General features: G+C 44.8%; 1 protein-coding gene across 1 annotated transcript; it reads right to left on the bottom strand.

Moving 5' to 3' along the window:
* Nucleotides 1–11764: 11764 nt before the first annotated feature.
* SPRR4 (small proline rich protein 4) lies at nt 11765–13656 on the bottom strand. Its single transcript, XM_030936528.1, has 2 exons — nt 13616–13656; nt 11765–12482 (listed from the first exon to the last, which is right to left on the bottom strand). Exon 2 carries the CDS (start codon nt 12460–12462, stop codon nt 12223–12225), a length of 240 nt encoding a protein of 79 aa, XP_030792388.1. The 5' UTR covers nt 12463–12482; nt 13616–13656; the 3' UTR covers nt 11765–12222.
* Between the last annotated feature and the right edge of the window lie 9194 nt (nt 13657–22850).

The following is a 22850-nucleotide window of genomic DNA, read 5'->3' on the forward strand; positions in this document are numbered from 1 at the left end:
TTTTCATTCCTCACCTGTCACACATGACTCACACTACCATCCTCATCATCGTTTGGCTCAGCTTTTGTGATGAATGCCATCTGATATTTTTTGCCACTGGCTGGCTGACAATGATGTCACTGGCCTAATTTTCACTGCCGCCCTCATCCTCAGACCCAGGTGCAGGGCTTGCCTTGAGGGAGGGGTGAGCAGCAGGCTTCGTGGAGAGTTTTATTAGTTAACCCTGGGGGGAGATCTGAGTCCTGTTGAGGCCTTGTCACCTGCTGTCCTTGTCATTGAGACGGTTCTGTGGGACAGAGCACTGTTGCACACATGAATGGGTGGGAAAGGGAGGGGGAGCAGAGGAACTGAGGCAGGCACTCCTTGTCTGCCTTGGTGAAGGTGGAAGCTAGAAATAATGAAATGGCCTGATTATAGACCCCTTGTTTCAGAGTCCAAGACCCTTCCATCCATTTCCCCCATCTTTTTTCCAATTCCATTAAACTACACACATTCAGAATAATTTACTGATGGCTCTCTTACCCACCCCTCCCTCTCCCTGACTGGTTGCTAATGTGGGAAAACCTGCTTTCCTTCACCAACCACACCTTTATCCTTCTCCTACTTCAGGAAATTTCAGGGGCTAATCCTTCTGGGATCACCTTTTCCCTCCACTCCACCCAGACATCTGGCCCTGGCCTTTTCCTCCTTTCTAATCAGGCTACAGTGCCCCCAACCTGAAAACCCAAAAGCCTTTTCTACCTGCCTCCCCGTAGCCCATCCATGGGGTCCTCAATGCTGAATCCTTCTCAACTTTTGCCCACTTCCAGCTCCAGCCCCAATACCTAGAGATCCTGCTGGCTACAAGGTTTTTCTCCTCCCTCTGGGTCTGTATCTCCAGGGGGCTTTCCGAGGGTCAGAGCTGTTCCTGTTCAAACCAATGGTGTCCCCACCACAGTGTTTGTTTCCTTATTTATTCAACAAATCTCAGTGGGGAGCCTAACATATGCCCATCATGCCTGTCATTCTTTGATGAGGAAGTCCACTTTCCCCTACAGACCATGAACTCCCCAGGGTAAGAGACAGAGCACAGTTCAGAGCCCCTGAGATTATGGATCTCAGAGAGCCTTTAGTCCACACTCCTCAAGGGATGATTGGGGAACCTCAGGTCACAAGAGGTGAAATAACTCACCACGGTCAAAAAAACAAACCCCAGGAAGAAAAGAATTATACACATAAATCCTGTGTTCTCCTTTGTTTTGATTCCTTAGGACTCCCTAATGTCTAAGGAGGAAATTAAGCCCAGGCGGAAAACTGATTAGAGGTGGAAAGGGGAGCCCTTCCTGGCTGAGAGCTGGACCACTCGTAGTTCTGGAAAGTTTCAGGAGTGGCAGTGTGAGGACACAGAAAAACCCTTGCCTTGTGGGTGAGTCTTAATTGATGCTAAGATAAATCCCTTTAAGTAGAAATAAAGATGCTTGATATTTGAGTGGCTCTAAACAGTGGGTGTTTCTATCTCTGCTAAAGTAGGAAGGGCATGAACTAGAATAGGTGGAAATAAGGTTCAGTTTATCATCACTCAGGGCACTAGGGTCGGAGAGAGGAAGGGAAAAGCCAAACTTAAAAGTCAAAAACTAAAGCCAAAACTAAAATGTCTGCTTCGAACCTGAGTTGCTTTCACACTAGGGGAGCTCTCAGAGTGACATCGCGACACAGCTGAGGTGAAGGCACTGGGACAGGCAGTAGGTGATCAGCCCCTGAGCGCCTGCACACACTTGCCTTCACTCCATGATGGTCAGATTCTGAAGAGTCTCCCCACCAAGGAACTTTTCTTTCCTGGGGACACAAGAACAGGGGTTCCCTCAGTCCTTCCATAGGCAATTCCCATAAAACTGAGGTCCCTGATTCAGAGCTGCACTTGAAACACAAACTGTTACTAGGTGTGGCCTTTGGAAAATCCAAATCATCCTTAAAACTTAGGTAGTTCCTCCTCCTCATCTAACCCCTCCTTTACCCAAACACACACCTAAATGTTTATGGAGCACCTGCTGGCTCCACAGCTGGTGAACTTGAGGCCAAGGTCAGCCTCCCACTGTGTCCATGCGGCCATTGGTCCCTATCCATCTCCATCCTCACACAGTGCCTGGCATGCAGAAGCTGCTTGGTTACTGGCAATTATAGACTGACTGCCTGGCTGGCTGGCTGACTGAATAAATGAATGAATGACTGAATGGTGTTATTTGTGAAGACAGGTTCAGAGTCTACTTTGAGAATTACCTAGAAGCTCTGGTACAGAGTCTACCTACTGCTCTTCCCATCCACCTGCTTCATTGTCAGACAGTTCAATGCCCCACCTTGCTCCGGGCTGGTGCCAGCCCCACCGGTACACCTGAGTTCCAAGCCTCTTGCCTCACTTTGCTCTCTCCTAGGTTTGCGCCCAGGTCCCCTTGTTCACTAAATCCCCACCCATGAGCCCTGACAGCAGGGGCTGCTGGAATCTGTTGCTATGTCTGGTAGGATTCTCAGTCCTGCAGGAAACTGCTGCCTTGTCCTCTGTCCTCTGGTGTCACCCAGCTTGTCTCAGGCCCTGGATGATCTGAAGCCAGCTCCGATGCTGGTGTGCTCTCATGCCCTCCCTGGACCTTAGCCCTGGATGCAAAGGAATTTCCCTCTCCCTGGTTATCAGTCATGACTAGACAGTTCTGCCTGCCTCAACATGTGCTTCCTTCACCCCACCCAAGCCTGCGTGGGCTGCAGACTCTGGAATTTTCTCTTGGTCTCTGACATTCTTCTCCCTGTGTATCTGAAGCTTCCACAGTGACTTGTGTTAATCTTCCCTTAGAAGAAACTTTGTTGGGTTGAGTTAGCTGTTGAATCGGCCCTACAAACTCCCACATAAAGACAGGGGGAAACTGGGTGGCTGCCAACAGTAAATACAGCTCCCCAGATTTCTCAGCCTTGCACAGGAGCCCCCACCTAGGACACGAGCTGCTGCTCTTCCGACATCGAAAACTGGCTCTCATTTGTCCCTGGAACTTCCATTGGCTCTGAGCAGTGCCTCAGGTTCATCAGTCATTCCCAGAGTAGGGAAGATGGACAGCCCTAAGTCTAATCAGTGATCAGGCTTTTCCCAGCATAGATTACTCTCTCCTCCCCACTACCCTAAATTCCAGACCCTACAAAGAAGGTCATGAAGAATTTGAACTCCAGGCCTTTTCCTGTGGGGACTGCATATCCAAAGCATGGTAACACTTAGAAATATGCAGTATTAAGACTTTTACCCCCCACCCTTTCTCTGATCACCTTGAGAAGCTAGGGAGACCCCAAGAGTGTCAGCTGCTCCACTCAGGCCATGGTAATTTAAAAAAGTCTCTATAACACACAAGGTCTTCATCTGAGAAAGGGCAGGAAAAGGAGAAACACCAGATCCCAGGTGTTAGGAGCCTCCTGAACACTTTGGCCCAGCAGGAGGAAAAGCTAAGTTTGCAAATGTGGGTGCAGAGGTGGAGGGAGGACAGGAAATCATAGCACCCAAGAAATTCTACTCAACCCCTCATCCTATAGAGAGGGAATGATCTGGTGTGATGGGGGAAAGAACTTGCTTCAACCTTCACAGCTTCTTTAGTAGCAGAATCAGACCAAAACCTGGGATGCCCAATTCCCTTTCCTTTCTACCATCTCTTTAAGAACAGAGCATACCCCTCACCCTCACTGTTTTTATTGCTAGTCCTTGAAGGGATGGATAAAAAATTAAACTTGGCTTCTCTAGCTTGAGGGATATAGAAATAAAAGGACCCAGGCTTAATGTCTGGCCCAGCTGTTTCAAAGCCTTGCCATGCCCTTATTAGTTGGATGACCTTGAGCAAGTTGCCTAACGTTTCTGCAAGCTATTGTCCTTATCTTTAAAAGGATAACTTTAAATTCTACTGCACAAAGTTGCTATAAAGATTAAATGCAATGATGCTTCTAACACTTTAAGATGAATAAGTTAAATTCATCTAGCATAATAATTCTTGCTAGTTTGTCTCATTCTTTCCTCTCCTTCCACTTGAAATCAGATGAAACTTCTTCCTTTTGACTGCGAGTTTCCTTTTTTCCTTTTCACTCTTGTGTGTGTGTGTGTGTGTGTGTGTGTGTGTGTGTGTGTGTGTGAGAGAGAGAGAGAGAGAGAGGGAGAGAGAGAGAGAGAGAGAGAGGAGAGAACAGAGAGAGAGAGAGAGGAGAGAACAGAGAGAGAGTGCCCAAGGACAGGGCATACTTCTTCAGTGGAGCAACATTCTTGGCCTTTGTGATTGATTTATCTCCCCTCATTTTTTTTACGTTCGATTTCAGGTTTACATGTTTACCAAATTATATCTTGAGTTATTGAACAGTAACAATGACTGCATGGTTCATGTTTTATAGGAGTTGGGGCATGGGAGGTAGCTAAAATTATTGGTGATTATACAAAAACCTGGACATACCTTAGATAAGGAAACTGAGGCAGAAAAATGTTGAGTGACTCTCCCAACATGTCATAAAGGTCTGATGTGCTAGGGTACAGTCCCTTGAGAACTATGTTGTATTGCTTCTCAAGACTAGTGGGACACTCTATAAACCAGAGGGTGACTCTTAGAAGAGACACTGACTGGATCCCTATAGTCTCACACATCTGAGCTGATCGACTGCCTGTCTTCCACTAGAGGTAGAGCTTCTCCCGGTATGGATGATCAAAAGACACAGGCATATTTTAAAATGAAAAGTATTAGAATCTGGGATGGTTCAGGCTGATGTGCTATCCTTCCTATCAGTCATTGCCTCTTGGGCTGTAGAGGGGGGCAAAGGAACAACTGCATGGCTAAAAATTTTCTGCAGAGAATCTAAACCCCATTGGCAGTGGCTGCTGTTTGTGTTGTTGCTGGTCCCTTCTGTTTGCTCAGTTATGCCTGCTTTGTCCCTGATCCTCCTCTGAAAGCACCTTCTCGAGAGTGCAGAGTGATCTCCACAGATTACAGGTTTGGAAACATGAAGTCCTGGATTCAAATCCTGAGTCTGATACTTAGTAGCTATGTGTGTGATATCAGGAAAGTTTTCTAATAATAAAAACAGCTACCATTTCATTAGCTTCTGCAAAGTGTCAGACCGTGTTCTAGGTGTGACACTAATTCTCACAATAGCAGTGCAAGGACCAGGTCATTAAATGTAGTCTATAGATGTGGAAGCTGAAGCACAAAGAATAAGTCACTTGTTCAAGTTTACGTGGCCAATAATGTGGCAGAGCCAAGATGCAAATCCAGTACCATAACTCTCAAGGCTTTATGAATCTCAGTGTATCTTGCCCATAAAATTTGTCTTTAGACCTGTTATTAAATGAGATTACATATGCAAAACAACGACCGTAGTGACTAGAACATAGTAGATGGGTCATAGATGTCAAGTGCATTTCTTCTCTTTAGGGTCTGAACTACAACTGTTATTAGAAATTAATCTCCCATGTCTCAGAAAAATCTAATCATTTCCTTCATTTTTAAAGTAGCCAGTCAGTCATTCATTTAACACACGTTTGCTGAATGAGAGTCAAATGTCAAGCATGAAGTCCCAGGTTTATGAAGTCTAGTAGGGAAGTAGGCAACATTCTTTGAGCTTCTGGGATCCAAATCTCATCAGTGAGGAGGGTTTCCCCAACTGACTTAAGCATAAGAATGACTTAGGATACTCTTTCCAGTGAAATAGAAATACCTAAGGGAAGGACCTGGGGACTCATATTTCTAAAGTGCATCAGGCAGTTTTTAAAATCAAACCAGTTGGGAAACAGTAGACTCTAAACACAAGGACTTTTCTACCTTGGTTGCAATTGACATCATCTGGTATCTTTAAAAAACTATTCATGTCTAGGCTCCACTTCAAAGTTTCATTTAATCAGTTTTTTTTTTTTGATTGTCAGATAAAACCAGGATTGAAAAATCACTGCTCTGCCAGAATATCTCAACTTCTAGGACCTGAATCCAACTGGAGAGTCCCAGTCCTATGAATAGGTGGAAGGAGGTACAGGTGGGTGCTAAGATACCTGGGCAGATATTGATGTTGATGCAACTAGATGCTGATGAATGTGGGTGTTTGGCCTGAGGATATTGGGAGCCTTGGGAAGTAATTAAGTCCCATCGAAGGAAGGCAAAGTACACACACCCTTGAACGTCACTCTTCCAAGCAGGGAATCATCAAAGCGCAAGCTCAAGCTGGCATGGCAGGCTGGTTCTGGGGCCAGGAGATGATCCCGGGTCACCTTCCTGGACATCATCATCCACATGGTATGGAGACCTTCTGGTGGGTTAAAGGCTCATGCTTCCTTCCTCCAGAACATCCTGCCAGGGCCAAATTATGACTTTTGGAGGCACAAAGTACCAACAAAGTATACTGCTGCTGAGAAGAGAAAAACTTTTTGTCTGTCCTCTTAGGTTCAGTAATGGGGGCCTGCAAATGTGACTGACAGAAGACAGATTAATAGGAGAAAAGGCATATGATTTATATTGGTATCAATATTTTTTTACATGCATAGGTGTTTCACAGAAAAGAAGTGAAAACCCAAAGAAGTGGTTAGGTTTGGGAGCCTGTATATTCTTCCTAAGAAAGAAAAAGGGTTTGAGCTTCAAGAGATAATAAATTGTGGAAGATGACTAGGGATTATACGGGGAAACTTCTGAAATATAAGGGCTACTTTAGTAAGGTTTGTTCATGCAGACTCATCTCAGTGCTGGCTCTCCATCTCCAGTAATAAGAATTGGTTCTCTCATCCTGCTCAAAAGAGGGGATAAATTTGTGCTCTGCCTTTAGGCAGATAGGAGGAAGGCAGAAAACTCTTTATGTCCTTGTTGACCCTCAACTGCCAGCTCAAAAGACCTCAACTGTCTCAGCTCAAAAGAATACTTGTGCCAAGTGGGACATTTTAGGGTGGCATATTCTGATCCTCATCACTGCCCTTCAATCCTCCTCTGCCCATCTATATGAGATAAACCTTTATTTTTCAAAATTACCTTAAACTCCTAGTTGCCACTTGTTTTTAAATTTTCTAGTTACCGTAGCCTGAAATTGTTCATGGAATCTGATCTTCTTTCATTCATTTACTTACTCTCTTATTTTTTGAGCTCTGCTCCTGCCCCAAACACATGTATATACTCTGCTTATTAGGAAACCACCAGATCCACCCTGATGGGGTTAGAGAGGGTGGGGTAGGGAACACAAACCATACAAATGCAAAAACTCAAAAGAATTCATACATCGACCTAATTTTAAGGCATCCAACCCAACCTCTCATTTTATGGATAAAGGACTGAGGTTAAGGAACTTGTTCTAGGTCACAGATTTATTCAATAGCAGACCCAAAACTAGAATCTAAGTCTCCTCTTTTCTAGCCTGAAGCCTTCCCAGGCTGGGAAACAGATAACGATTACTTATTAGCAGACTCCTGAGCTAGAGTAAAAAGACTTCCATATGGCCACCTTCTACTTCTAGGCAGAGGAGTATCCTTAGCTCATGCTTTGATAGCCACTTTCCCCAGCTGTAGATGAAAATAAAATCAATCATTTAATGAGCATATGCTATATGCAGCCACTTTCTGCATATATTTCTGGATATTATCACCAATCCTCCCCAAAATACTGCAAATAGTTGTTTGACGCTGACACCTTTTCACATATGAGAAAATGGGCTTTGGCTCTAAGTGACAGAATGCAATCACACAGCCAGGAAATGGAGAAGCTGAGATTCAATTCTGTTCAGTCTGAAAGCCCCTACTCCTTTTGCAAAAAGAAATGGAATGTCAGAACAGCTCCAATGCAGATGCTCAGGTCTGCTCACTTTGCCTCTGGGGATCTCCTGGCCAGAACAGGAGGTGGCCGGGAATTTGAGCCTGCTGAGTGTCTGTGACAGATAGATCAGGTAGGGCATTGCTCTGTTTCTGGGGTAGACAGAAATTTCTAGGTAATAAAATGGTGAGAAGGAAGAATACTGGAGGAGGGTGTATTGAGCTATCCCTTCTCCCCTGGCAGTGTTTGGAGGTTTTGTAAATATAGTCTCCTTTCCTCAGAAGAACAGACATGTTTTAATTTTGTTGACATGTTGCGGATGGGCTTTGAAGATACAATGGGGTAGAGAATGGGTAAAGTATGCACACAAATAGTGAGGAAAATAATGGTTTAAGCCAATCAGGATTGAAATATTGCCTAAGTACTTTTAAAATTTCTATAACTCTTTTTTAAGAAAAGGAAATATAATATTATTATACAGGAAAATGTACACAGCTCAATGAATTTGCGTGACCACATCTGTCTAATCAGTTCCCAGATAAAGACACAAAACTTTGCCAGATCCCCGTAAAGCTTACCTTCTAGTCATTCTGACTTCATAAAAATAGATGGAATTATGCAACATGTGCTTTTAATATCTGCTTTCTTTCTCTCAAGGCTGTGTTTGAAAGATTCATCCATGTTATGGGTAGAGGTTGTCTAATGTCATTGTGTTGTGGTATGCCATTGTGTGAAAATTCACAATTAATTTATCCATTCTACTTTTTTTTTTTTTTTTTTTTTTTTTTTTTTGAGATGGAGTCTCCCTTTGTCACCCAGGCTGGAGTGCTGTGGCCGGATCTCAGCTCACTGCAAGCTCCGCCTCCAGGGTTCAGGCCATTCTCCTGCCTCAGCCTCTCGGGTAGCTGGGACTACAGGCGCTGCCACCTCGCCTGACTAGTTTTTTGTAGTTTTTAGTAGAGACAGGGTTTCACCGTGTTAGCCAGGATGGTCTCGATCTCCTGACCTCGTGATCCGCCCATCTCGGCCTCCCAAAGTGCTGGGATTACAGGCTTGAGCCACCGCGCCCGGCTCCATTCTACTTTTAATGGATATTTGGAATATTTTTAATTGGAGCTATTACAAATACTGCTATTATAACTGTTTTCATACATGTGTTTTAGCAATTCTATGTACACATTTCTGTTGTGTATACAATAAAGAGTGAAATTGTTGGGATGGGGATGCATATGATCAACTTTAGAAATACTGCCCAATTGTTCTCTGAAATGGTTGTCCAATTTACACTACCATCAGCAGTTTATAAAAGCTCCTGTTTATCCATATTCTCACCAATACCTGGTATTGTCTTTTTAGTTTTAGCCAATATGTTGCATTGTGTAGCAGTACCACACTTTCATTCTAATTTACGTATCTTAGATCAAATTAAGGACAATTGATATCTCTACAACATAGTCTTCTAATACATGAACATGAAACAGCTCCAAATTTGTGAGTTCTCTCTTAGTTTCTCTCAATAATGTTTTATATTTTTAGTATAAATGTCATATCTTTCATTACACTTATTGATGCTATTTTAACGATATTTCTATTTTATTGAGGTTAAACTAACAAAAAGAAAAATGCACAAATCAGTTGAGTGTATGTTTTGATATATGTATGAACCCGGGTAACTGCCACCCACTAGACTGAGAACTTATCCAGAATCTCAGAAAACTTCATGATATCCCCTTCCAATCGGTACTCTCCCCAGTGATGGCCATGATTTTGACTTCTATCCAACAGACTAGAATTACCCCTGGCCTTTCAGTTTTTAACTCTCTATCTGGTGTGTTTGCCAGAGGCCCTCCACCTGGCAGGTTGCAAACTCCATTCATTGTTTCATAAACCTACTAAAAACTCCACTCGACTTTTCAAAGACTTTCTGCTTGGGTATTTAATATCCTGACCTGACCATTCCTAGAATTCATTAAATGTTCCAAGTGGAATGTCAACCACTTGCTTAAAGACCACCCCCCAGAGCACCCATAAATTCTCTTGGTCTCTCTGTCCCTAGCAATGGTCCTACAGTAGAAAGCTTTGGTTTTCATTCTTCTGCTCTTGCCCAGAATCCACAGATTATCGCAGGTACACATTTGTTGGCTCACCTCTCTGAGGCTGTCCTATCTCTGCAGTTGTAGGGTCCCCCGGTGGTACAGATAGTTTGTAATTTGGTCTAGATGTAAACTAGGCTGCTGGCTTGCCACAGGCTGTCCTGTTCCACCTGGAAGCAGTTCTTTTTTCTGTACTTTTGAAAAGCTAGTCATTGCACATTTGCTGATAGTGAGCTAAACAAGACTCCTGTGCTTTAAGGGCTCATAATGTAACTTTTGTGTGTTTAATTATGGCTGGGATTTTGACATAAGTCAATGTTGCTTTGTGAACTTCTGAAGGGTGGAATTACATAAAATAATTTCTTCATAAGGGGGAATGGATGCCCACCTACTCATGCAGAGATGGGACTTTAAACATGGGTATCTCCCCTTCCTCACTGAGTTAATAACTGAGACACAGATCATAGCAGAAGTATTCATTGTTTCAATCACCCCTATCTGTCCAATTAGCTGAAGACCATGCAAATCTATCAGCCTGGAACTCAAAAGTCTGTGGGAAGACTTGCCAAGGCCTTCCTGGGAGACATGAAAATGACATGAAACCCCTGAAAAATAGTGTGTCCAAGAAACTGAATAGGGCTTAGATGGAAGGAAGCCAGGAAGGGGACTGCTAAGACAGACCAGCCTTTGTACTTGACAGAGGGGAGTTATTTTAGGATGTAGGGATTGGGGCAAAGAAAGGCTGTCAATGAATTCTTAGGGCTAGAAGCATTCTTTTTGAACCTTAATTGTTTTTACAATACTTTGAGTTTCCTGGTTAATGTCAGTACCCACTAAGTTTTAAGTAACTACTACTTGGAAATATCAGCCACGGATAGCTACTTTAAGGGAAAGTAGAGAAGGTGGTCATTTGTTCCTTTTTAGGCTAGGATGTTAAGTGAGAAAGCAATTTACGCTTGATGGTGGCAACTGAAATTGAGTAACCAAATCCCAGGAAAAGAATAAAGCTCAAGGGAAGAAAATCGGACTCTGTGTTCAACTACTCCTTTCTACTCAGGGTCTCTTCTTCAAATACCTTTCTTTCTTTATATCTGGGAGGTATGCCGTTTCTTTCCAATACAGGCAGCTGGTCTCACATGTGGGTTAGAAGGGTCAGGAAGACAGATGTAAAAACAGGTTTCTTTCATAAGCTGCGTAAAGTCAGACTAACTGACAAAACCAGGCCCTGTATACTTTGTACAAACTCTCTGTACGTGGCCATCCCTGGAACAACACTTCCCTGTGTAAGAAAATGACTTTGACTTCCAAAGAGTACACTGAGACACAGGATAAACTGACTCTGGATAGCTCTGGAAATCCAGCATGGCAGAGTGGAAAACTAAGGTCATTCTAGAACTTGCTACATATCAGATGAGTGAGTATGAATAAGTAAGTGAATGAGCATGAGTTAATGAATGAACAAAAACACAAACAAATATGTGAAAAAGTCATTTGCACATGTTTGTAGAAATGTTTTGCAGGACTCAGGCCATTTATGTATGCTTTGTGTGCTTTTTCAGAATGACAACTTCCAAGAGGAAAAAACTGCATTCATCAGGTGGGCTGGGCTTCTAATGGTAGGAGCTAAATTTTCCTCCTTTTTGATCTTCCCTAGATGGGATTAGTTATGCAAGACTCTATTAAACTTTTGCCAATGAGTTGCTGGGCTTGTTTTCTGTCCTCCTTTACCTGAGATATGTCTGGATATGTTTCCCCATTGTTAGTTACCAGAGAGTAACTGTGTCCGTAAGAGTGACTTACTGAACTCCCAGGCATGTGTGTACTTGCACCTTCACTTCCCTAAAATGTTCCCTCTCTGAATGAATGAATGAATGAATCACAGAATAGGACTGGGAGTGGACAATTAGCCCAGCAAGCAGACACATTTATTACATGAAGCACATTATTTATTGGGGAAAACAGGAGAGAAGCCCAGAGTAGGGGGCATCATGGAGAGGAATGAGGCAGAAACTGTGCACCAGTCTCTGTGACTCTACTTGTCAGGGTGGAACCGCAGAAGAAGCCCAGACACTTTCCTCACTTTGGGGAATGGATGGGCCTTAGCTGTGGCCATGCTGGAGCCTGGAGAGGATGAGGTCTCTCTCATGCCTACCTGGGAGAGCATCAGGGTGGGATATGGAAGAAGCCAAGGTGGTATATGTGGGGAGGGGTATGATGGGAAGAAATCCTTACAGTGCTTCCTTACATCTTGGGCAGGAGGATATGGGAGAGGAGGGTAGGCTCAAGAGCTGCAGGGAAGGAGAGAAGGAAGAAGAGAAGGTTCCATCTGATAGCCAGGATGGTGGAGTATGGTAATATCCAGTCCATCCTTACTTCTGTTTACTCTTGGGGGCTTGCTGGGCTGAGGGACACTTCTGCTGGGCTGGAATGACAGTGTCCTTCGGTGGGCATTGCTTCTTGACCTGGGGAGCACATGGATCCTTGGTTTTGGGTGCACACGTCTCTTGACATTTAACAGGGGGTGGCTGACAAGGTTGCTTCACTTGCTGCTGCTGGGCCCTCTGAGGTGGGCAGTGCTCCTGCTGCTGCTGCTGCTGCTGGGAAGACATTGCTCTAGGAACAGGTGAGCCTAAAGGAAACCGGGCAAGGACACCATTAAAAGCATGTCTGATGATTAAAAAGTATCCCAGACATTTTACAAGGTCAAAGCATGCCATCTTAGCTAACAGATCTGGACAATGTCAACTGGCTCCCTTGGATAATGCAGACAATAAGAATGGGCAAGGATGTAGGGGCATGAGGAGAGAACAAGAGCAGTCCCTGTCTTACAGGAAAGCATCATGGTGTGTGTGTGTGTGTGTGTGTGTGTGAGAGAGAGAGATTGGGCTGGACAAGGAGTGTACCAAGATTGCAGAGGCCTGATGTCTAATCTCTGCTCCACCCCTGACTCACCACGAGAGGCTAAGGCAAGTCCTGTATGGCTATAGGATAGTGGTTCCAGCCCTCCACAAAGAATTGGGAAGCTTAAGGGCTAGCCAAATAGATCACTGGAGCCAAAGGATGATAGGAGGATGTTCAAAGGAAAGAGTACTAGCCAAGAAGGCTCAGGCTTGGGTTCTAGGTCCATCCTGCCATTCACCGCATGGGCAACCTGCCTTCTCTGGGCCTCAGCACCTTTATTAGAAGGATGCTGGTCAGGAAGTTCCCTGAAGCCTTCCCAGCTCTGATGAGCGTCTCTGGCTATCTTTGTAGGCAGTGTTCCTTATGGTCTAAGTTAATGATTATAGATGGGAAGTGCAGGCCTCAGAAAGTAGAGGTGGCAATCAGAATAGGGAAGAATGGTAGTTGCATAGGATTGAAGACAGTGTTTAATATACCTGTTTCCATACACCTGGAAGGAAAGTTTAAAGCTTACTGGTAAGGAAAATGCAGAATAGGGTGTGAGAAAACTTTAAACAGGGCTCAGAATTGCCACAAAATTCTATAGCTCTAAATATCTCTTCCTTCAACAAGAAAAATCTTCTTGCTGGGGAGTCAAACCACGATCAGGAAAGAACTCATACCAAGCAAGCAATGGTGTGGAATGGAGATTAAACTTTCTAAGTAATGATTAGTGTGCCCTGTCTGCAATTGTCAGGAGACTTGTGTCACTTCCCTGATTACCCAAGGATAGTAGAGGATCTTGGCCTAGCGGCTCAAAGGAGTTAAAGGAGAAGGAAAGAGCCCCACAAATCCCAGGAGAACAGATGAGTTCCCACTTACCAGAGGCGGCAAGCTGGACCCCAGGAGAGGAGGCTGAGCCCTGTTCCATAGGCAGCCACTCCAGGAGCCTTTATAGGGCCCCCAACCTGCCCAGGGCACTTGGTGTGGTCCTGATTACCACCTCCCAGAGAATTCCTCACCCACTTCTCCCACCTGCACTTCCTCCAGGGACTTGCTTTGCTGAGCTGTTTTGATGAAAGCCACCCACCACATATTTTCAGCACTCCAAGTCCCTGCACCTGAGCTAATTTAACCCACCAAAGGTGTTTGCTCAAACTCGGGGAATCAAGGTCTTTTTAATATAGATCAATTATATAGATAATATAGATAGTATACAATTACATAGATAATATAGAACCAACTGAAGGAGCTGTTTGCAGGCAGACAGTTATAAGAAACATTGAAGCAAAAAGAGGAAGAGGGAGAGGATGGAGTTTGGGGCAATTCTGACAAAAATGTGAATATCCTCTTCGCTGCAAATTGCTGCCATTTCTCGAGCACTCACTGCGAGGCTAGCACCAGGACCACCGTCATACTTATTATTTCATTTCATCTTCATAGCCCCTCTAGGGAAAGTGTCATCATTACCATTTTGCAGATGAGAAAAGTGAGGCTGAGGAAGATTAAACAGGTAGTAACAGCAGAGATGGGATTTGAATTCAGATCTGGATGATTCAATGCCGAGCCCCAGGTACCACTCATCCCCCTTCCTCAATTCACAGTGCAAGTGTCCTTCCTAATCCAGGGAGACAGTTCACGTAGTGTTCTGTGAGGCTTCTCTGGGGCACAGGTAGAAGATGATGTGAATGGTGCCCCAGCACACGGTGGTGCTGTCCCTACCTGTGCATTGGGAGTTGGGGTGCTGAGGAATAATCGTGTTGGTCACAGAATGTGGGATAGAATTGGTCCCCGTGGTAGACTTGCCACATAAAATATAGGACATTCAGTTAAATTTGAATCTCAGATAACAGAATATTTTGAAAATATAAGTATATTCCAAATATTGCAGGAAACATACTAAAAATTACTTGTAGTTTATATGAAATTCAAATTTAACTGGGCAGGCTCTATTTTTATTTGCTAAATCCAGCAATCTTACTCAGGGCCTTATCTAGGTGGTAGGAAGGAGCCTTGGTCCTCCGTATAGCCTCCTAGGCCCTGGGATGGGGAAAGGCAGGTCCTCGGGGAAGCTGGTCCACCTCTAGCATTCTACCCCAAAGATGGATGTCAGGACGCTGCCCAACAAGAGGCCATGCAAGGGCTCACTGCTGCCATTACTGGAGGAAGGGCTAAGATGGCCTGAGAAATGATAGGAATAGCTTAATGTACTTTCCAAAGCATTTTTCAAATCCCTCACCTCATTTAATCCTCATAACAATTTTACTGACAGTTTAAAGAGGCAGGCCCAAAGAAGTTAAAGGACCTGCCCAACCACATGCAGCTGCTCAGGGTGGAGCTGGGTGGGGGCCTGGCCTGGGGCACATTTCCACTCCATCACCGTGGCCAGCATCTCCATGGTGGACAAGTCACTGTCATTGGGTGGGGACCATGACTAATAATGTCTCCTGAGCTTTCTGTTGTATGTGGATGGAATACTGCTCATTTTTCAGGGTCAGCCTCACTTTAATCAGCCCCTTAATTTTCCCCTCCAGGCCAGACCTCCCCCACTTCCACCTCCCCAGCCTAACAACATGAAGAATGTAATATTCTGGTTTCCAGATTCCGGTTCTGCATTCCACCTCCAAGAAGAACACCATCTCCACCTGCAGCCCTCACTTCCACACACTCCCAGTCCTCTGTGCTGTTGCTGATATGGACTCCCCACAAGGAACCTATGCAGCAAGACAGATTTGCATGGACATAGACCAAGGCTTTTCACATGCCTGGTGCCTCGAAGGCACCGGTATGTGTGCATTGCCTGTGAACAGATGGACAGCTCCATTCCTCATGTCCCAGTCATCCATGTGGGTTTACTGCAATGAATTTTATTCCTATTTTTCCCAATTTGATCATTGCCCTTTTATTTTATTAATAAAGAACTCCTGCTTAGTTTTGAAACATTCTGTCATGTGATAAATTTCGGCTTATAAAACAGCTATCATCTCAGAGGATACCCTAGGGGTGGCCAGGATAGAGACCTAAATATGGCTGGCCTTAAAGGGAACATGTGCCATAGATCATAAACACTCAAGACCCAGTCAACCTCATGTGCATTCAACATGTTATACCTTTCAAAACTTCCACACTCAACTTCCCTGTCAGCTACATTATTCCCATTTTACAGAGAGAGAAACTGAGACTTGGAATGAGGCCAGGCCTAGCCCAAGATCACATGAGGGCTAATGTCACATCCAGGGTTGAACTGTAAGTCTCCTGACATCACAGTTCCTCTCAGTCAGCCGACAGGAGTGAAATACTGGGCAGCTTCTTAGCAGAGGCTGCATTGATGACAAATTAGGAAGCTGCTTATGGTGGTCTCCACCTCTTTTTGCCCCAGTCTTCCTCCCGATTTCCTCCCTGGAAGCCAGGTACTCTTTTCCCCGCTAGCGCTAGCATGTCCTCCCTCCCTCCTCTGAGAGATCTTCACTGATCCCTGTCTCACACTGCCAAGTACAGGTGCTTGTTTATTAGTTATTAAACCTTACCAAACACTTCCATATGCAGTTTTCACAATACACTATGAAGAAAGCTAATTGTATTACACATTTTATAGGCGAGAAAACTAGCTCTGATGGTCCCTGGATCCGGAATCCAGGAAGGAGGGTTCATCCAACTCTCTTAAATGGGTAATAGCTGATTTCCAAACACCCTGGCTGGCTAGGGCAGTGGATTATGTTTTCAAAGGAGAGAGGAGACTTCCTGGCACCCCTCAAATCAGCCCCTCCAGATAAGGCGGACCCTGGGAAGCTATGTGGAATGGTGACTCTGCCGTCACCCCTCCCAGCCCCACTGCCCCAGCCTAGCCACGGGACTGTGTCCTGGCCAATCTGGAGTTCTGCATCTGCTCTCTCATCTTCAAAGGACCATGCTGTATTAAAAACCAGAAAGCCGGGCTCTGCATCTTCCCGCGCAGGGGAGCAGGCACCTGAGAGCAGGTGCGTGCCTGTGACTCCATCAGGGAAGGGAGGGTGCAGGCAAGACTCATTTCTGAAGCTGAGTCAAAGCTTGAGAAACCCAGCTCCACCCTGCAGGCAAACAATGGGGTGACTGGCAGAGGCCTGAGCACTGGGAGGGGACCTACCAGAGACAGTGTTAATAATTTAACTCTTAATCCAGACACACCTTCCTATTTGTCTCTGGATTTTGGAGAAAAGAAAGGTTGTTAATGACTCCATCTGGAGACAAATGGAACATATTTATTACGCCATTTCCAGGAATGAAAGAAGAAAAGACAAAAAGGAGCATCCAGGGTGAATCATGAGAGAGTTTTAGGGGAGGAGGACCAAGCTTAGTAGAGAAGACAGTGGAGGTTTGGGGCCAGGGTTTCTGAATTGTAGCTGCTTGTCCTGTAAAGTGAAAATTCAAAACTGAGCAAGTAGCATCTCATTTTAAAAATTAGATTTAGCTGGACATGGTTGCTCATGCCTATAATTCCAGCACTTTGGGAGACCCAGGCAGACAGATGGCTTGAAGCTAGGAGTTTGAGACCAGCCTGGGCAACATGGAGAGATCCTGTCCCTACAAAATAAATTTAAAAATTACTCAGGCATAGCGGCGCATGTCTGTCATCCCACCCGATCAAAAGGCTGATGCAGGAGGATCACTTAAGCCTGGGAGGTCGAGGCTGCGGTGAACCGTGATCGAGCCACTGCACTCCAGCCTAGGTGACCGAATGAGACCCTGTCTCAAAATATAAAATAAAATAAAATAAAATCAGAATAATGTAATATTTGATTTATCTTAATTTTGGGTTGATATTTAACCAGCAATCATGGCTTAGAAAATTTTAGTTTCGTGTTTCTCCCTTCACTGATTACTTAATCTGTCAACAGACACTTTAGAAGATGCTACTTAAGGAGACTTTGCAACTTTTTTTTTTAAATGTAGGAAGTCCATTTGCAACATGAATCATTTCACCCTCTAATTTATCTGTTTGCATAGAAGATGTTTTGATACTAATGTTAGGGATTCTGCATGATAATATTAAAGGAAGTCCCTTTCACAGAAGGACTTCCTTGGAGGGAGAACAATCAGAAGGTGAATCTCCAGAAATATGTGGTTAATTTATCTCTTCGCTCCACCTCTCATCCCGCTATGACACATTTCTAGAAGACTCTGGGCAGTACTAGGAATTTAGGGAGAAACTAGCCCTGAACCTTGTGTGAAACACTAGTCTTCATGGAACATCCACAGACCATGCACTGTGGAAGCTGAACACTGGCAGTGGAAGGGTGGGGATGAGTAGCCAAATCGCCCATCTGGGAAGCATGCCAGGATATGCCTCATGGAAGCCAAGTGGAGCTGAAGCACTAGTCCCCCTTTCCTGTGACGTGACATGGTTGCAGTTAGAGACACAGGGTGGGAGCCGAGGTAAGAGGGAGTTAGCTCTGGGAATACTCACCCCTTACTGGCTGTGAAATCTTGGGTACATCCCCTAACTTTCCTGGGCTTCAATTTTCCTGTTTTCCAATGTGAAGAGATTGGCCAACATTATTGCTAAGGTTCCATCGAGGGCTAAGAGTCTGTAAATGTATGATTAGGTCAGGGAAGGCAGCCTTATTTCATCCTCGTGGAACTGACAGTGAATTGAGGGTGTTGAGGTTGATTTCAGGATCAGTGGTAAATTGCCTTCCTTGGTGAATGGTGTCCGCTATGAGAGAGGTGAGTGGTCACATGCATGCAGGGAGCCACCATTCCCAATTCAGTCTAATGCAGGAAGCGGTGTGCTAGAGTATATGTGTAACAGTCCTTCATGCACTTGAAGAAGGGGAGGGAATACAAACTGTTTAAAGATCTTGCATAAGCTGCCACCACCTGTACTTCCTGTTTTAGCTTCCTTAAGACAGTTCCAGACAAAATTATTCCTGTTTCCGGAACTTGCCTGATACTTTCCTGCCTCAAACCATTCAATCTGTGATGATGCCCTACTCCCAGATTTCCCAGTGAAATTCAGTCTTCGGGAACCATCTTAAACACCACTTTCCTCACGGCCCCTTTCCCCATCTTTCCCAAAAGATGTGCTTCCCTCCTTTGCTCAGTATCCACAACTTTTAATTTATGCTATTTGGGTGTTTCTCCTCTACCCCTCACACTAACCAAGCACATATTAAATCCACTTTATACATGTGAACCAGCAAATGGACACATGAATAAATGGGCAGATGATATATAAATGAATAAGCGGAGAGTTTGACCTTACAGGCAGAACCCATGAAGTCCTAGCATGTGTTTTGGACTAATTTATCTTTTCAGATTCAGGCCAATGCTTAAGTAGCAATCCTTGTTTATCCTAACCATACACATAGCCCTTCCCTTCCCTTCTTCTGCCTTGAAGATCTATGCTGCAATCATCTGTCACCTGTAAGAGGCCTTGTGCCTGGATGTTAATACACTGATGTGTGTGTGGTGTGTGTGGAGTGACTCTTTATATCCACCCAGAGTGCAAGCTCCTTAAGGGCAAGAAGTATGCTCAAGACAGAACTTACACCCCAGTAAAAACCGGTGCGTGACCAGATGATAGACTAGCTAGTTGGTGAGTGGGTGTCCAATGACTAAAGGATGCTGCTGAGTGAGTGAATCTGTGAGTGAGCAAGTGAAAGATGGAGGGAGGGAGGAGGTGGGTGCATAAGTAAGAAATGAGCTGATAGACTAGCTGCCTAACTGGCCAGTTCACTGAACAACTGACTAGCTGGCTGATTGAGTGGTTGATCAACTGATATACCGACTGTTTGGCTGACTGGCTGATGACTAATTTAGAAAAGCAGGTGCTGGTATAGTAGAAGAAAGAAAGCCCTGTAGAAGAAGTGATAGGGGCTAAGGGCAGAAAACAAAACAAAAAAATGCTCTGCAAACGAGCCCCTGAGAAGTGTATCATGTGAGCTGAACAGTTATTTCCTTTTTTTTTTTTTTGAGGTGGAGTCTTGCTCTGTAGCCCAGGTTGGAGTATAGTGTTGTGATCTTGGCTCACTGCAAGCCCCACCTCCCAGATTCAAGCGATTCTCCTGCCTCAGCTTCCTGAATAGCTGGGACCACAGGTGTGCACCCTCACACCCAGTTAATTTTTGTGTTTTTAGTAGACATGGGGTTTCACCATGTTGCCCAGGCTAGTCTCAAACTCCTGACCTCAAGTGATGCACCCACCTCAGCCTCCCCAAATGCTGGGATTACAGGTGTGAGCCACCGTGCCCAGCTTGGACAATTATTTCTTAATTTTCTTTCTTTCTTTCTCTTAGGAGTTCCCTGTGATTTTCATTTCTAGTGTCAAAGAAAAAACATTTCAATGGCACTTGTTGCATGTGTTGAGGAAAGACTTTATTCAGGACCATTATGATAGATATAGGAACCATTGCAATGGGATTTTTTCAGCAGAAGGGGAGTTTGAGCTCAGCTCTAAATACATCGTGGGCAAATGAGCATCTATAGCCAAGGAGCAGGGTGGGAGTCAGTTGTTGAAAAGTGACTGAGAGGAAACAGCAGAGCTAAGAGGAACTGTGGCTAAACCAACCCAACAGAATTCTTGATGAAGATAAGCCAGGGTGATCAGACTTCATGTGGGGGATGGAGGAGGTCAAGGAACCTGATTAGATATCAAGGGTAATCAGACATTGAAGGTGGGTGGTTCTTGGTAAACTTAGTAAGGCTGGTTCTTGGCTAAAACTGAATTCACAAGCAAGTACACAGGTGAGCCTAGAAGAATGTTCAGGAGACTGACTAAGGTTTGGTCAAGCAAAGAATCTTTGTCACTGGTCAACCAAGCTCAGCGGATGTAATGTCAACTAAAGACCAGCCACAGCAGCCATGGAGGAAGAGTAGCTCTCTTCCTGGAAGAAGATAGTTGGAGCAATAGGACATTTCTGCCGATGGCACTAACCAGTGGGAAGCCTGATTATTCCCCAGGCTTTGGGCCCCGGGAATGAAGAGCTGGGGCTCTGATTGTCCCTCAGGTCAGTGATGTTGGCTGAGATAGGGAACCGAATCAAACAGACAAATTAGCTGATACCACAAGCTGGGCCAGTCTGTCAAGTCAGTGACCTGACCTCTGGCCAGGAGACCTTCTGGGGAATCAGCTGCTTTGAGCAAAGGCTGCCAGAATCAGTTTCAGACAGTGCCATGTATGAGAACTGAGGCACTGAGTTCAGGACTAGGACCCAGAGATCTGTACAGCTGCTACCGGGCATTGAGATTGGCCTTGTATGTAGTCAGTAGGCTGAAATACAAATAGACTATGTGGCATATTCATCCCTCCTGAGCTGGATGAGAAGGGAAGAGGCAGGACTATACCTCGTATCCATGGTAAACAAGCCACTCCAAGCCTAAACCCATCAGTGACTCCTTCAAAAAAGTCCACAGTTTTTGACGTGGTATAAAAGGCCCTTCATACATGGCCCCATCCTGAGAAGACTCACAATTTAAATCATAATAAAAAAAAGAAGAATAGGGTTAGGCATGGTGTTTCACGCCTGTAATCCCAGCACTTTGGGAGGGTGAGGCAGGCCGATCACGAGGTCAGGAGATCAAGACCATTCTGGCTAACATGGTGAAACCTCGTCTCTACTAAAAATACAAAAAATTAGCTGGGCGTGGTGGCATGCACCTGTAGTCCTAGCTACTTGGGAGGCTGAGACAGGAGAATTGCTTGAACCCGGGAGGCGGAGGTTGCAGTGAGCCAAGATGGTGCCACTGAACTCCAGTCTGGGCGACAGAGTGAGTCTCTGCCTCCAAAAAAAAAAAAAAAAAAAAAAAAAAAAAAAAAAAAAAAAAAAAAAAGAAGAAGAAGAAGAAGAAGAATAAAGAAAGAAAACTATAGTTTCCCTCCAACAAGTCTTTCCCTCTACCTGGACTGTGTCCCTAATCTGTGCCTGACTAATCCTCTTAGCACTTCAGAAATGGGATCACTTCTTCTCTGAACATTTCCCATTCTGTGTTACCCAGGTGCCCATCTCTGTTCAGGCAGCTCCTCTTCCTAGTGCTGATTGCACTGTTTTAGAATAAAATATCCCCCTGTCTGTCCCTCTGTTAACTGTGAGCTCCTTGAAGGTAGGTACGTTCCCTAGTTTCCGTTGACTCCTATGTTTAGTGTAAGTACCTGACCCATAAGAGATACACAATGAATATGTGTTTGAAAAATCAAATATGTAGTAAGTCCAGAGAGTACATATAAGTGTAGACTCTCCTACAACATGGTTGTGAAGGAGAACTTACACCTGCTTGCTGATGTGGAGCAACGCAGTTTCCTACACACCCCTGGGGCCCTTCCATCTCGGTGGCCCATGGCAAACATGCCTCTAATATGTTTCATTTTCAGTCTGAGCTTCTCTTCCTTACTCAGTTGTGAGCCTGTGAAAGGCAGGGGCCTTTCTCACTCTTGGTTCGCTCCCTCCACTCAGTGCCTTAGAGCTGCTGGCACATAGAGCTGCTGGCACACAGAAGTTGACAAAGCTTGCTTGGGTTGGGTAGGATGACACCCACAGACCAAAAAAAGGCAATGCTGGGATCGATCATTCCAAGGGGCAGATAATGCAGAAATCTCTGCGGTGGGTGAGGTAAACTGTCGTATTGTTCATAAACAGTTTGCTGCCTGTGCCCCTCTTCCCCAGGGAGCACATTTCCCTGCCGCATTGATGATGGCAGCCTTGGCCATGTGACTTGATTTGTCCATAATATGTAAACCTTAAGAGCCATGGTTCACTATGCTCTCTTTCCTCTCTGCTGGGAGGAGTGACCACGTTCCAGACCCGGGCTGCTCTGTCCATCTAGATTCTGAAATGTAATTAATGTGCAGCAGGGCTGCAGCTGACCCTCAGGGGACATGCAGGATAAAAACAAAGGTGATAAATAAGCCTCTGTTTTAAGCCCCTGGGATTTGTGGTTCATTGGTTATTGAGGTATAACTTAGCCTATCCTGACTGACGTACTGGCACATACAAGCACTGACTTTTTCCTCCCAAGGAGATTTCCCTTGCTTGACACTGGCCAAAGGGAAGGTAAGTGCTTAATTTCAGTGTATGCGACCGGTAGTTAAGACAGTCATTCAGGTGTGTGTATGTGCCCACATACGTGTGTGTGTGTGCACATA

Source organism: Rhinopithecus roxellana, chromosome 8, assembly GCF_007565055.1.
Source record: "Rhinopithecus roxellana isolate Shanxi Qingling chromosome 8, ASM756505v1, whole genome shotgun sequence".
Classification (NCBI taxonomy): domain Eukaryota; kingdom Metazoa; phylum Chordata; class Mammalia; order Primates; family Cercopithecidae; genus Rhinopithecus; species Rhinopithecus roxellana.

Coding starts and splice junctions, on each gene's coding strand:
- SPRR4 (XM_030936528.1), bottom strand. CDS start 12,462: ATGTCTTCCCAGCAGCAGCAGCAGCAGCAGGAGCACTGCCCACCTCAG.